The 13,429-nt window shown below is 35.9% G+C and overlaps 1 protein-coding gene across 1 annotated transcript; it reads right to left on the bottom strand.

Moving 5' to 3' along the window:
• Positions 1-864: 864 nt before the first annotated feature.
• drc1 (dynein regulatory complex subunit 1 homolog (Chlamydomonas)) lies at positions 865-10,855 on the bottom strand. The gene is made up of 16 exons (XM_046845678.1): positions 10,598-10,855; positions 8,744-8,831; positions 8,499-8,611; positions 7,502-7,685; positions 7,273-7,410; positions 6,196-6,282; positions 5,948-6,070; positions 5,109-5,248; positions 4,210-4,344; positions 3,461-3,815; positions 2,537-2,626; positions 2,338-2,418; positions 2,125-2,231; positions 1,449-1,598; positions 1,161-1,263; positions 865-1,062 (listed from the first exon to the last, which is right to left on the bottom strand). Exons 1-16 carry the CDS (start codon positions 10,753-10,755, stop codon positions 1,018-1,020), a joined length of 2,097 nt encoding a protein of 698 aa, XP_046701634.1. The 5' UTR covers positions 10,756-10,855; the 3' UTR covers positions 865-1,017.
• Between the last annotated feature and the right edge of the window lie 2,574 nt (positions 10,856-13,429).

Below are 13,429 nucleotides of genomic sequence, written 5' to 3'. Positions count from 1 at the left end.
TCTTGTCTTTGGCTGATTGATGTTAAATGTTAAAATGCTGATGTACATAAATGAAAGTATATACATTAATAAATGGTGCTCACCCAATAATATTTGATTATAATCTGCCATTGGTTTTTTAATTTTTTTATAAGACAATATTTAAATTTAAGTCAACATGTGTTTATCCAAAATGACTGTAAAACTATATTATAGCATCACCACATGTTTATTTATTGATAGTGTGTAACTATTTCCACATGTGTCACATGTCCTGTTTTTACTTCATCCTTGTGTTGGACATCTTGTTAAATGTAATGTAATTTCATCTAGAAGAAAACTGGTCTAGACAGATAACACGGATGCAATTTATAAGAAAAGACAGAGCAGACTCTTTCTGCTGATGTCCATTTTTGACTCTGTGGTGGCCTCAGCCATCTTTTATGGAATGGTCTGCTGGGTTCAGTAGCTTCTCTACTTCAGAAAGGAAAAGACTGGACAAATCCATTAATCAGAAATGCCAGCTCAGTCCTGGGGATGCCCCTGAACACAGTATAGGCAGTGGAAGACAAGAGGAGGTTAGCAAAGCTATCATCATTGCTGGAGAATGACTCTTTCCCACTGTATGAAACAGTTTAATCTCTGAGCAGCTCCTTCAGTGACAGACTTGTACATCCTAAGTGTCTAAAGGAGTGATAACGAAGGTCTTTTCTCCCTGCTGCTATTAGACTTTACAATCAGAGCTGCTCCCAGTAAAACCAGCACTTTGGACAACAGTCGTTTTTAAATATGCTTCTTACATTAATTGTGACTTGACAGGGACTTGGGGCATCGGAAATCATTTGTAAATAGTGTTTTTTACGCTTTACACTATGCACTCAAATACATTTTACACTAGACACTTTATTGAGCACACGTGTTGTTCTCGTTTCATTGATTCACACACTTGAAGAATCTGGACAATTGTAACCAGTGCCAGTTGTAATGTGACAAATTCGATTTGTCTACTTCAGCGTCAGTGATGGAGAAGCAACTTCATCACTGCATCAACTGGTTGGGCGGAATCATCAGCTCAGCATTGACCTATCACAAGACACAATGTGAGTTGATTCAATACCAAAGGAGAACAGACCATAAAATATGTCAAACTTGCATACACACACACACACACACACACACACCTTTGAGCTTTGATATGTGTGCAGAAGCATGCGGAGCTCTGAGTTTTGTTGTTTGATTTGCTGTGTTTCAGTCAGAAGCTCGGCCCTCTCAGTCAGCTCAGTACTGAGAAAGAAATAACATTATACACAACGTATAGCTGGTAAGAACAAAAAAAATGGTGGATGAACATACAGAATAAGGTGAAAAAAAATGTGGAGTAATTTCTTGATTTAGTGGGATATCACTGAGAAAATGATATGTGTAAAGGATTCGTTATTATGTGTGGTTATACACATGCTCATACTCACTGGTACTTCGTAAGACCTGACTCCAGCGCCCTCCAAACTTTGAGCTTGGACACAGGGATGATATTAGCTATGCTCTCCCAGTAACTTTCGACCGCAGAGTCACTCATCCTCCCCAGCACTAGAGCACTGCCCTCGTATTGAGGAAGTTCTCTGTTGGGGGAAAAAAAAGAAATTAAATAAATGCCCAAGTGTTTTTCAACCTCTCTATATACTACTACTGTAGCTAATGTGTGATTATCACAAACAAAAATTACAGCATTTTTCCCTGTAATAAAAGAGCAGGTGAATTGTTTTCTCGTGAATAACAATATAATAGTTATTATTATTATTATTATTATGATTATTAGAAGTAGTAGTAGTGCTAATGGATGGGATCTTATATGGACTATGATATATGCATGTGCTTTTTGTTATTTGCTAAAACTGTTCTACTAGATTTCAGACTGTGGATACAAGGTGAACGTGCAGAATATCACAAAGGGAGTAATCTGGCAACTCTATTAACTGAGTTGCAGCTGTTTTGTGTAAGTTTGGATTGCGAAGATTTTCTGCTTATAAATAGAACATGTGTGGAACTTCTTGCCTGTACCTTTACAGTGAATAAGATTAAGCTAGAAAACACTTGTGTATTCCATAAATGTCACTGTCTCACACACACACACACACACACACAGACCTGGCCTTATAGAACTGGGCAGTGAAGGCTCGAAGAGCTCTTAGAAGATCATTCGGGTCGATAAGATTTGTCTCCTCCTCTGCCTGATCATTCACTGATATATTCGTCTAGACACACAAACCCAAGTCAGCCAGTTGGTATGACAAGTAAACAGATCTCAGAATGACATTAGAATTACACCAGAATAACCCACAAAGTTTCTCTTAACTTCACCTTCTCTTTTTGCTGCTCTTTGTATTTAAGGAAGAACTTGATCATTTTGTTTATATCCTCTTCATTTTCAATCCCCATGGCCTGCAATCAATCGCACAAGATATATTTATATTCATAGAATAACATCATTATACTATTAGTACTAATCTTAGCAGTTAAAAACAGCTGATATAGTGAAAAGTTATATAAAAATACTCACATAAAAGATACAGTCAAGCTTTAAAGTAGTCTGTTCATTTTTCTTCAAGGACGAGAGTAGCGTGTGTAACTTACTTTCTATAAAAAAACCCTAAAACATAAAAAAAAAAATTGGTAAAAAGAAATGTTAGACCATGTTAGACCTCCAGACCATGTATAACTTATTCACCACAGAAATCAATAACAGAATACACATTTGGGGTGTAACACTAGGGCAGTATCTGTTTAGTGCAAAACAAAGTCTATAAACCCTTATATTAGAAGCATGAATACATTTAAAAAAATAACGTTTACGAAAATGTGTCTGGATCAGTTATATTCCAACATTGTTGAACATAGTAGACTTCTTTCTAAAGAATGAATGTTCATTCATTATATAATTATTTTTCAAAATCCTGGTCAACATCATGGTGGATCAGGAGTCTCTCTTGGGAACAAACTAGATGCGATGCCAGTCAATCTCAGGACACCATGCACACCTACATGTACATCTAGGGGACATTTAGAATGCCAATTTCAGCTACTGGAATGTTTCTTTTTAGGAAGTGGGAAGAACCTGGAGAGCACCTTGGAAAATCGGAACATGTGAAACTCCACAGAAAGAAGAAGTTTTTTGTTTACAATAAATGCCATATCATGCACTTGTTAAAATGTCCTTTTTTCATGTTATGTATTATTGATTATATAATCTCTTACTGTAAAATATATGCGTAATTGAGTTAGTCTTTCTTGTTTTAAAAATTACACTGTATGGTAATGTGGCCTGTAAAAGATGCCCAGTTTTACTTTGTGAATGTCACATCCGATCGGCCTCTATCGAATAACTAACGGACACTTACTTTTTTTTAAAATAAGAAATACCACCGATCCACAAAGATGGTACCAAAGATGAGGATAGATAGTCAAAAATAGACATGGTACCAACCGTTTCATCACACAGAAGCTCCAGCAGCTTTTTTACAGTTTTATGATCCACCCCGTCTACGATGCTATCCAGAACGCTGGAGTCCTCCTGCGTACTTTTCTCTTGCTCTGTCAGATCCTGTGTCTCGTCCTTCTCTTCCAGAACTTGTGTGGCCACTTGCTGTGCTGTTCGAAGTGGCTGGTTGGATTTTAAATGAACCATGAAGGGCAGTGGTGGGGGACTCCAGGGCAGACCCAACACCTGTTCATAAATAACACGGTCCGTATCCACAGCCTTGCACGCCAATTCTTTGGCCTCATCTTCATTCATCCTCCAAACCTCCTTGTAACGCTTGGTATTGACTGCCGTAAAGTGCCTTCATGTGTATACACAAACACACGGAAAGGGATCAGTATTACATTCAAATTTTATTTGTCACATGCACCATGCAGTGAACAAAATGCAATGAAGTGTATTTAACAACTGGCCTAATAAATAGAATAATAATAAGAAAATCTATTTGCCAATAATGATAGAATTATAACAATTAAATTTGCAAAACAAAGCAGCATATCAATTATGAGAGCCAGAAACAGAATAATTTATTTTGAGTATTCTTAATAAAATGCAGCGGTGGTTGAGGACCCATATTGTATAGTACATAGTGCAGTATTCTACTTTGTAGAGTATTAATCTGACAATTACAGATTAAACTGTATGTGATTAGTGTTTATCATGTATGCTATGTGTATATGGATGTTACTGTTCACCTGATCCTCTTCTGAAAATCTTCATACTGCTGGATGAGGTACTTGTACTTATTAGTCCATGACTTGATATCTTCACCAAACTGCTGGTCCTGAACGGCACATTTTTTCTTCAGTTTGTTGCACATATCCTGCATTCTGTAATAAAGGAAGCCCAATGTAAACAGTACAGTAATCCCCTTTTATCATGCCGGTTATGTTCCAAAACTGCTAAACGAAAAACCTTGATAAAGGACGCCACCCCGACAAACTCTATTTACATTTGACTTCATTTTATAATTAATAATTTATTTTTATTAATACGTTATTATTTCAACATAAAACTCCATAAAAACAACTCTTTTTTGTTCTACCGTGCTATCCGCGAGGGAAAATCAGCTAAACTAATTATTTATGTGGTAAATCCAATTCTGCAATAAAAAAATTCTGCAGTAAAGCGGGGGGTTACTGTACTTCACAATGGATAGGCCTTGGAAAAAAAAAGAGTGCCCAATTAGAAATGATCTGCCCAATGAAGTGGTCAAATACAAAAGAATATTTGAACTGATTAACAATTACTAATTTAAGTACATTCTGTAGCTATTAAAAATCCATTTCTTTTCCAGTTTATTTTTTGCAGGATCAAACCTGCTATCTGAGTCACACAAACACTATCAAACTTTCAAAGTAAACACTGACACACCTGAAGCCTGAGCCTACTGCATCTTTTCATTCTGATAATCCTGCTTGAAGAGAATCTCCATTTGGTATAATGAACTTACATTTCATTACACATAAATAAATGTATACAGTGCAGCTGACAGGCTTAGGTGGTAAAATGGTTATCGCTGCTATGTAAATAATTGCGAGAGTAAGTCTCAGTTGGACTTTAGAAAGTGGCTCATTTGAGATTTTAATAGTACCTGGTGATCTTCTTTATTTGCTGAGATCTACCGATGATATGATCATCTCCATATTTCTTCAGCATTTGTATGTTATGCTCGAGCTTCTCCTGATTAAGCTGGTATGTAGCCTTTCTTGCCTGCAGGTCTTGTTCTAGGTGCTTTTTATGAAGACAAACACATAGAAAGATATTGATTTCTGAGTGTTGATGTTATGTTTATCATTACTGAAAAGAGATTCACAAATTTTGTGGACAATTTTTGTTCATTCTAAAAGGTTTAGTTAACCTTGGGTACCATGGAAGAATGTTTTTCTGCTTCTAGCAATGCAGCTTTTATAAAATGACAACAACATTAATATTATAAAATCCAGTTTTTGAGAAAATAATCAGCATTAGTAGCAATATTTTATAGGCAGAAAAATGGCTGTAGTTGTATTGGTTTCAAAATCTGGCACATTATTACAGAATTCAGTTATTGTGATGCGTATTATCACAAGTATGTGTATTTCAGAGATTTCATAACATCCTCGAACATGTCCGGTCTGATTTTTGGATCCAGAACCAGCAATTTATTATGCATCCATTTTATTCAACTAAAAAAAAACTAAAGCTTATTCGATTCTGGAGTTAAAAATAAGATTTAATACAGTTTGCATATTATATTTTTCCCAGTTTTATTGAGAAAAGCAGCTGTTACTATTTAAAGAATTCTCAGTGCAGGATCATAACTCAAAGTCAATCTCTTCTGTAGCAAAAAAGCCTTTGTAGACTCCTAAATCCAGTTTGTTGCAGCAAACAATTAATTTAAAATCAGTAAGAAATTCAGGGCTATATGTGTATCAGTGGAATACAATTTACCTCTACACGAGTCTCTAGTTTGATTTTGATCTTGTTGAGCTCCTCTGCGCTCTCTGTTCTCAGGCGATCCAGTATGGCTTCCTGTTCCTCCAACATTTTCATTGTCTCCAGGAAGAACTCCAGCTGCTCACAAAACAAACACAGAGCTATGATTTACAGCTGTCTAAAACAGAAATATCAGGCAATGATGTACTACACACAAACAAACAAACACATTAAATGCAAAATAAATAAAAAATTGTTTCTACCTCTTTGTTATTTCTTTTCTGCCTCTGCTGCTGCCATTCGTTCTTGTTGGTTGTGAACAAATCCCTCCACTCCTCACTGAACGAGCTCTGTAACCCAAACAGAAAACAAAGCATAATCAAAATGATGTTTGCAATAGAGACTCGAAGATGCGGAGCTAACGTGGCTGCCAAAGGTACTCCTAGATAGTAAGTATGCCATATCTACATGAGATCTAAAATTCCTAAAATCTTGTTTTTGCTTTGTCATTATGGGTTATTGTGTGTAAACTTATGGCCAAAAATGTCAGTATAATCCATTTTAATTTCAATCTATGTTATATAAATTTAGCAAAACCCAAAGTGGTATAAATATAAATATATAACATGTATCTATAAACTCCATAATGTCAATTTTCATGGACTTATAAACCATTATTAGTAGTTATAAACCATAGAAAGTATCCAGATCCCTTGAATGTATGTTGCAAATCCTAAGCAGGCTTTAATGTGCCTTGCACTGAGGAGATGTTTCTGTATATTTCATCCATTTGCACAACTCAACCAGAGGGTTCGTCAGGTTCTTGATCACCTGTCGTACCAAGGCCTTTCTTCCATGATTGCTCAGTTTGGACCGGACGCCTGCTTGAGAAATAGAGAAACTTCTTCTATTTCAGAATTATGGAGGTCATGGTGCTCTTGGGAACCTTCAACAGAGAAGATTCTTTGTAGCCTTCCCCAGAGCTGTGACTCAACACAATCCTATCTCTGGCTCGTAGATGAATTTACAGCTGTTAGACCTTATGTAGACAGGTATGTTTCTTTACAAATGTATTGAATTTGTGACATGTCGACTCCAATTACAGTGAAGAGAGTTCTTATAAATTGAACTTGAGCTAGATTCAAAGAGTCCTAGCTAAGTGTCCAAATACCTATGCCAGTGTCATTATGTTGCATTTAGTGTAGACTGATGTGAAAAACAACCATTTATAGCATTTTAGAATGAAGGGTGCAATATAATCAAGGGGATCTGAATACTTCCAGAATGCACTGTATATAATAAATATAGCTAAGCAATATAAAAACAGGGTTGCACCACACCTCTATTGCATCCAGCTCTTTTCTACAGTTTTTCTTCATCACTGATATCTGCTCCTGCATTCGTTCAATCAGAAGATCCACTTCTTCTGCCTCCCTCTTGCGATCTTTGACAAAGCGATCATCTCTTCCTTTTAGCTCCTGCACAGAAAAGTGGAAAAATCTATTGAGTGATTATGTGTGTGTGTGTGTGTGTGTGTGTGTGTGTGTGTGTGTGTGTGTGTGTGTGTACCTGCTGCAGTTCAGTGATGAGCTTGTTCTTGTCTTCAATGATTTGCCAACAGAGTTCTTGCTGTTTATTCAAATCGTCTCTCAGCTCCTGATGGAACTTTTTCGTCTTGGCCTCAGTCCACTTGTTCATTATCTTTTCCAGCCTCTCTGTGCTTGACTTTGCTTCATTTTCCAGCTTCTCCAATCTGTCCAAGAATATCCAGCATATTTTTCGAAACAAGGTAGGAATAAGAAACAGATTTCTTTTGCCCTATTTGTGTCCAAAGACTGGTTAAAAAATGTCAAAAGATATGCGCCAAATACAACCCAAGCGTAGGATCAAACCTCGAGAACCTGGAAGTGTGGGGCAGCAATGGTATCTTCAGCAACAGCTTATGTTTGCATTTTGTGAAATTATTTTACATTTTGGATTACAAACTCATATAAAATCCCATGTTTTCAGAGTATTTTATAAACATTTGCTACATAAATACATTCATAGTTTGCGTCTTTTACCTTGTGACACTAATAACACTATACTGATACTTGTATCTGATTGTCAAGGTTTCTGTAGTAATGTCTGGCCACTGCAATATGGCTACACAACCTAGCCTACACATACCTCAACCAAAAACAGCTTCTATTTAACTAATACCAGATGCCTACTCAGCCCAGCTAAAATCCTGTTGATGCTTAACTCATAAAGAGTCAAAAAGCAATGTGCGGATGTGAACTGCAATAAATCAGTGTGATTGAAGCCACATAACGCAAGGTTTACAATCTTGGTAGAAAAATATGCGTTAGTAGGAAATATTATAGATGAAACCAAAAGTCAAATAATTTAGTATTTATTTTCCTAAATGTGTGCTGTAAGGTGGTGTTTATAATTTTGGAATAGTTTTTTCTGTATAGTACATAAAAAGGATTTCTAACTTTATAAAAATATATAAAAGAGAGAGAGGGAGAGAGAGAGAGAGAGAGAGAGAGAGAGGAGAAAGAAAGAGGGGAAGGGTTGGCACCTTAGTCTGCTCGCTTCTCTGATTTCTAATCTCCTCTTCGACTCCTTGGCATCACCTGCCACCAAAATGTTGTTCACCAGCTCTGAACTCTCTTCTTTCAGTTTAGTCATGTGCTGCAACAAGGGCAGATCAGTTAATTAACATAATGGAGCTAAAAATTGCTTATTATATACTCAAAATGGATAAATAGTACACAGCAAAGCAGCGTTATCATTAAACATTGTGATTCAACAAACTCAACTTACTCTTTCGCTTTGATCAATTTGTCTCTGGCTCGGCCAATCTGGCTCTTTAGTTTTTTCCTTCTCCTGGATGTCTTCTCCAAGCTCCTGCCTTTAGGTTTCCATTAAAGAACAATACACAAGAGATCAATGGTTAGAGCAATGGTTCTCAGACTGGGGTCAGATGGTCCTTGAATTTGTATAATTTATATATTTTTTTATATATTAATTGGTAAAAAAAACAACTCAAAATGATCAAAGTTGCATTTTATTGGGCTGATCTTATGGCCATAACCAGCTGTGAGGACAATGAGGTTCAGCAGTGTAACATAGCCTACGACAAGCATGATAGTGTGCATTAATAACTCACTCATGGCAACAAAACAAACGAGGAGGGATTTAGAGAGCTAAGCCTAAAGAAATTATTGCACATCTGACATCCAAATGTATTTGGACACCCATCGTATATGCTTTTCAAATCTCTTTTCTAAAACCTAGTGCAATAATATAAACTTACTTCCCTCCATTCCTGTTAAAAATAACCTTCACTACTCTGGGAAGGATTCCTACTAGATTTTGGCGTATGGAGTGTGTGGATTTGAAATTCATTCACAAGAGCAGTAGTTGGGGATTAATGTCTGGTAGGAAGGCCTGGGGTGCAGTCAACTTTTCAGTTCATCCCAAAGGTGTTCATTTGGTTTGAGATGCAGACAAGTTGAGTTCCACTATATTGAGTTCAACCATATTGAGTGCAGGTTTGGGCAAGTTCTCTTGGGCTTCTTCCAGTGAAGGGAAATCTTATTATCTTACAATATATCATACACCTTGAACTTTGTGGCAAAGGATTGAAAGGGGAACTACATATAGAGATCATTCAAGTCATGTCAAGTCAAGACTCAAGTTCAGGTGTATGGTCATATATGTTCATATTGACTTTCATACACTCCAGGACAAAAGAATGGCCAAGCCTAAGGCTTCTAATTAAGAAATAAGAAATAACCCGATCAAATGGGCAAGAATCAAACAAATGCACTCCCGCTGAAAGAGGGGAAAGCTCAAAATAAGGAAATTCACTTCTATAGTCTTATATGCAAATCTAAAATCACCATAATGATTCAAATGTTTGATTTCAAAATCACACACTTAAAAAAATCCTATATGTATCTGGATGTACAACAATTTTTCAAATAATATGTACAATCCCAGTTCTTATATTTATCCTGTTCAATTGTTCCACTTGAAATAAATAGGCCGAATCCCAAAAAAACAGTGGAGTCTCTTAAAATCATGTCAATTTAGACCAAATGTGAACAGTTCAGAAGTAAAAAGCATCAATGAACAGCACACATTATTATTACTGCACACATCTGAATACATTTATGGCATTTAGCAGACGTACAAATGAGTCTCTATCAATGAACAAATCAACACTGGTTCGCTAGATTACAAACTTAAGATACCATTAGCCTTAATTAACAAAAATAAACAAAGTAAAACAAACAAGGGGAAAAGTGATAGTTTAAGTGTTTCAGGAAGTCATTCCAAATGTTTTTAAACACTTAAGTTAAATGGTTGCTCAGCGATTATTGGACTCTGGTTTGGAAGATCACATGTTTAAGTCCTAGCACCATCAATCTGCCACTGCTGGGCCCTTGAGCAAGGCCCTTAACCATCAACTGCTCAGTTTTATATCGTTCTGGATAAGGGCATCTGCTAAATGCCGTAAATGTCATATTGGGAGTTTATAAAATAAAATCTAATTTTTCTCTTTACAGATAAATGGTTTACTGTCCTGCAAAACCTTTGAAACCCCCAGAACTGCCTCACAAATAGCAGTAATGTAGTGCAGGTTGCCTCTACAGTTACAGATACACTCACCGTTTCTTGGCCTGGGCCCGTGCAGCCATCCGATTTCGACGAGCCTTGATTCTGTCCTCAGGATTTTCAGCTTCGACTGATTCTTCAACCTCATTTTTTTCTTCCAAAAGCTCTTCAGGTTCAGGTTGTGGCGTTTTATTTTCTTGCAGTTCCATCATAAAGTAAGGAAAGCAATGTCACACTTTCTGAAAACACTCAGACTCACCTACAGTGTGTCTGTGTATCCTAGCAACGCACAACGCGCGAGATCTACCGCCTCCTAGTGGTTATGTTGAGAATGTCATAGAGCGAAAAAAATTGAAATGTACTGAGAGTTGATTGGCGGGGAGTGTCATGTGATCTCGTAGGACCCGCCCCGACCTGTGACGTAAGAGGTTTATATATATATATATATATATATATATATATATATATATATATATATATATATATATATATATATATATACACAGTGAAACTATTTCTTCACATAGAACGTTATTTTACATGTTCTATTGTAATAATAATAATAATTATTATTGTTATATTGTTATTTTAGCTGATATTACTGGCCCCCTGAGAAAGGCCTTTAGCTCGCCATTAAACAGTGCCCGTGGAGCATGGAGTGCTAAGGGCCTTGCTCAGGGGGCCAATAATGGCAGATAAAATAACAATATAATTATTGTTACCAGAGAGAAGCCTTACCGATGAGCTACAGCATCCCTAAATATGAAGATGTTGCATTGCTTAACATAATTTTAAATGCTGCTTGGAGTACAGGAAGCTCTGTTATTCCTGCAAAATATGGCTATGGCTGATTGGCCAGCACTGTTAATTTTTTTTTTTCATCAAGACACTACAGAGAGCTAAAAAATGAAATGCAGGAAAATAAAATAAATAAACAGAACATGAAAAAAACTATTCTTTTGTTGTGTTTTTACTATAATATTAAAAGAAGATTCAATTTATTTTCAATTTTTTTTGTTACTTCTACTTTAAAGATAAGAAAGCTGAATGTCACTTTTCTAATATATCCTGTAAGCTTTTTATCCACACTCATTTTAACACTCCTAAACTAAATCACGGAAATGCAGAATGCTTATATTGAGAATTTTCAAAAACAAAAATTTTTTTTGGGAGAGTTGATTGGTGGGTAATGTTGCTTGAGGTCATTAAACCTGCACCCTCACAAAACATTGACAAACATGGACATGTGACGTATCCACACACTCAACTCAACAGAGAGCACATCCGGTGATGACTATCTGCACCGTCAAAGACCACTCACATTTTCTTCAGAAAATGTCCCCATCTAATTGATTAAATATTTTTAAAGTATATATTTTAATATTATCAAAATAAATGTTTGAATAATTGTTACATCATGTATTTAGAGCTGATACTTTTTTAATGTATTTTTATTTCTTTATTTTTTATTGCCTTAATGTATGTTTAATTTTCACATTATATTTTATGTAAAAACAAAATGTATATAATTTAATTAAAGATTTTATATTTAATTATGTTTAATTCACACTATTAAGCGAATAAACAAATAAATGAACAAAATAAAATAAGAATAAAGAATAAATTTAGATCCACCCCCCAAAAAATCTTATCATAATTTACATAACAGGCCTTTACTTTAAAAAAAAAAAACAAAAAACAAAACTGATAAATATATTTAAAATGAAAAAAAAAAAATTTTTAGCAGCTGGAGTGTTTTACAAATAAAGCTTCAGGTAACCTATTTACTAAGTTGACTGGAGTTCCGTGTGCTGACTGATTTTCATGTTAATGTGCACTGGATCTAGTCTGTGAACTGCCTAATCCCCAGACTACGTGTTTGCACACGTCTTTTGAGACCAAGACCTTGCTGTTACATTATACGCCTAAAGTGGAGACCAAACATTAGTTTAATTTTAAAACTGTTATAATTTCATCAGTCAAAAACGTATGCATATCAATAACTTCCACTGGATAGATTTGTGGCTCCATTTAAAGACACACTTCATAATTATTAGTGATATGTATTATGTATTTACATAGTAGTATGTATTACCATAGTTGACAATGCAGCTTGCAACATTGTGATTTGCATTATTAACAGACAATGAACCTGGATGGATTTCCTTACCCCTTACTTATTTAAGCTTCTTTTTGACATTTTTCCAGTGCAGAAATGAGATCCGCCCAGGCTGAAGCAGAGCTACACGGTTCCTTTTTTCTTTTAAATGTCAACTAATAAGACAGGCGTGGTTTCAAGAGAAGGCATGGGGTCATAGTTTTATTGCAGTTCTAATTCGTCTCACAGGCTTTTGAGGGCTCTTCCAACAGTTATGTTCCTCTACTATATTTTGTTCTGTGTTAAACTGGGATTAGGTTTTTTTTCTGATGTACAACTATTACTGAGGTTTTTCTGAGATGATTGGAACACTAATTGTTTTCTGTATCCGAACATAGCAGGGATGTGTGTATGCTGTATGTGAGAAAGCATCAGAGAAAAAAAGATAGATAGATAGATAGATAGATAGATAGATAGAGAGAGAGAGAGAGAGAGAGAGAGAGAGAGAGAGAGAGAGAGTGACATGATTAAACAAACAGCCTTTTTCTATCTACAGTCCAGTTTGTTAAGAACTGCAGCTCAGGCACTGACTATCTCGCTCTGTTTCTGTCCACTGAGTTGTTTGTTATCTAGGTGGAGCAGCTTAGGACAAAGTGTGCCCTCCAGAATTCTTGAGCTATTCTGACGCACATCTCTGGCTGTCAGAATCTGTAAATTTCAAGGTTTTCAAGGGTGCATTTTTGTTAAGCATAAAAGGCAGCCAGCTACACATACAGTACAAGCTGTAA

Source organism: Silurus meridionalis, chromosome 3 (genome assembly GCF_014805685.1).
Source record: "Silurus meridionalis isolate SWU-2019-XX chromosome 3, ASM1480568v1, whole genome shotgun sequence".
Taxonomy (NCBI): Eukaryota; Metazoa; Chordata; class Actinopteri; order Siluriformes; family Siluridae; genus Silurus; species Silurus meridionalis.
This window is presented reverse-complemented; position numbering and strand designations above follow the sequence as displayed.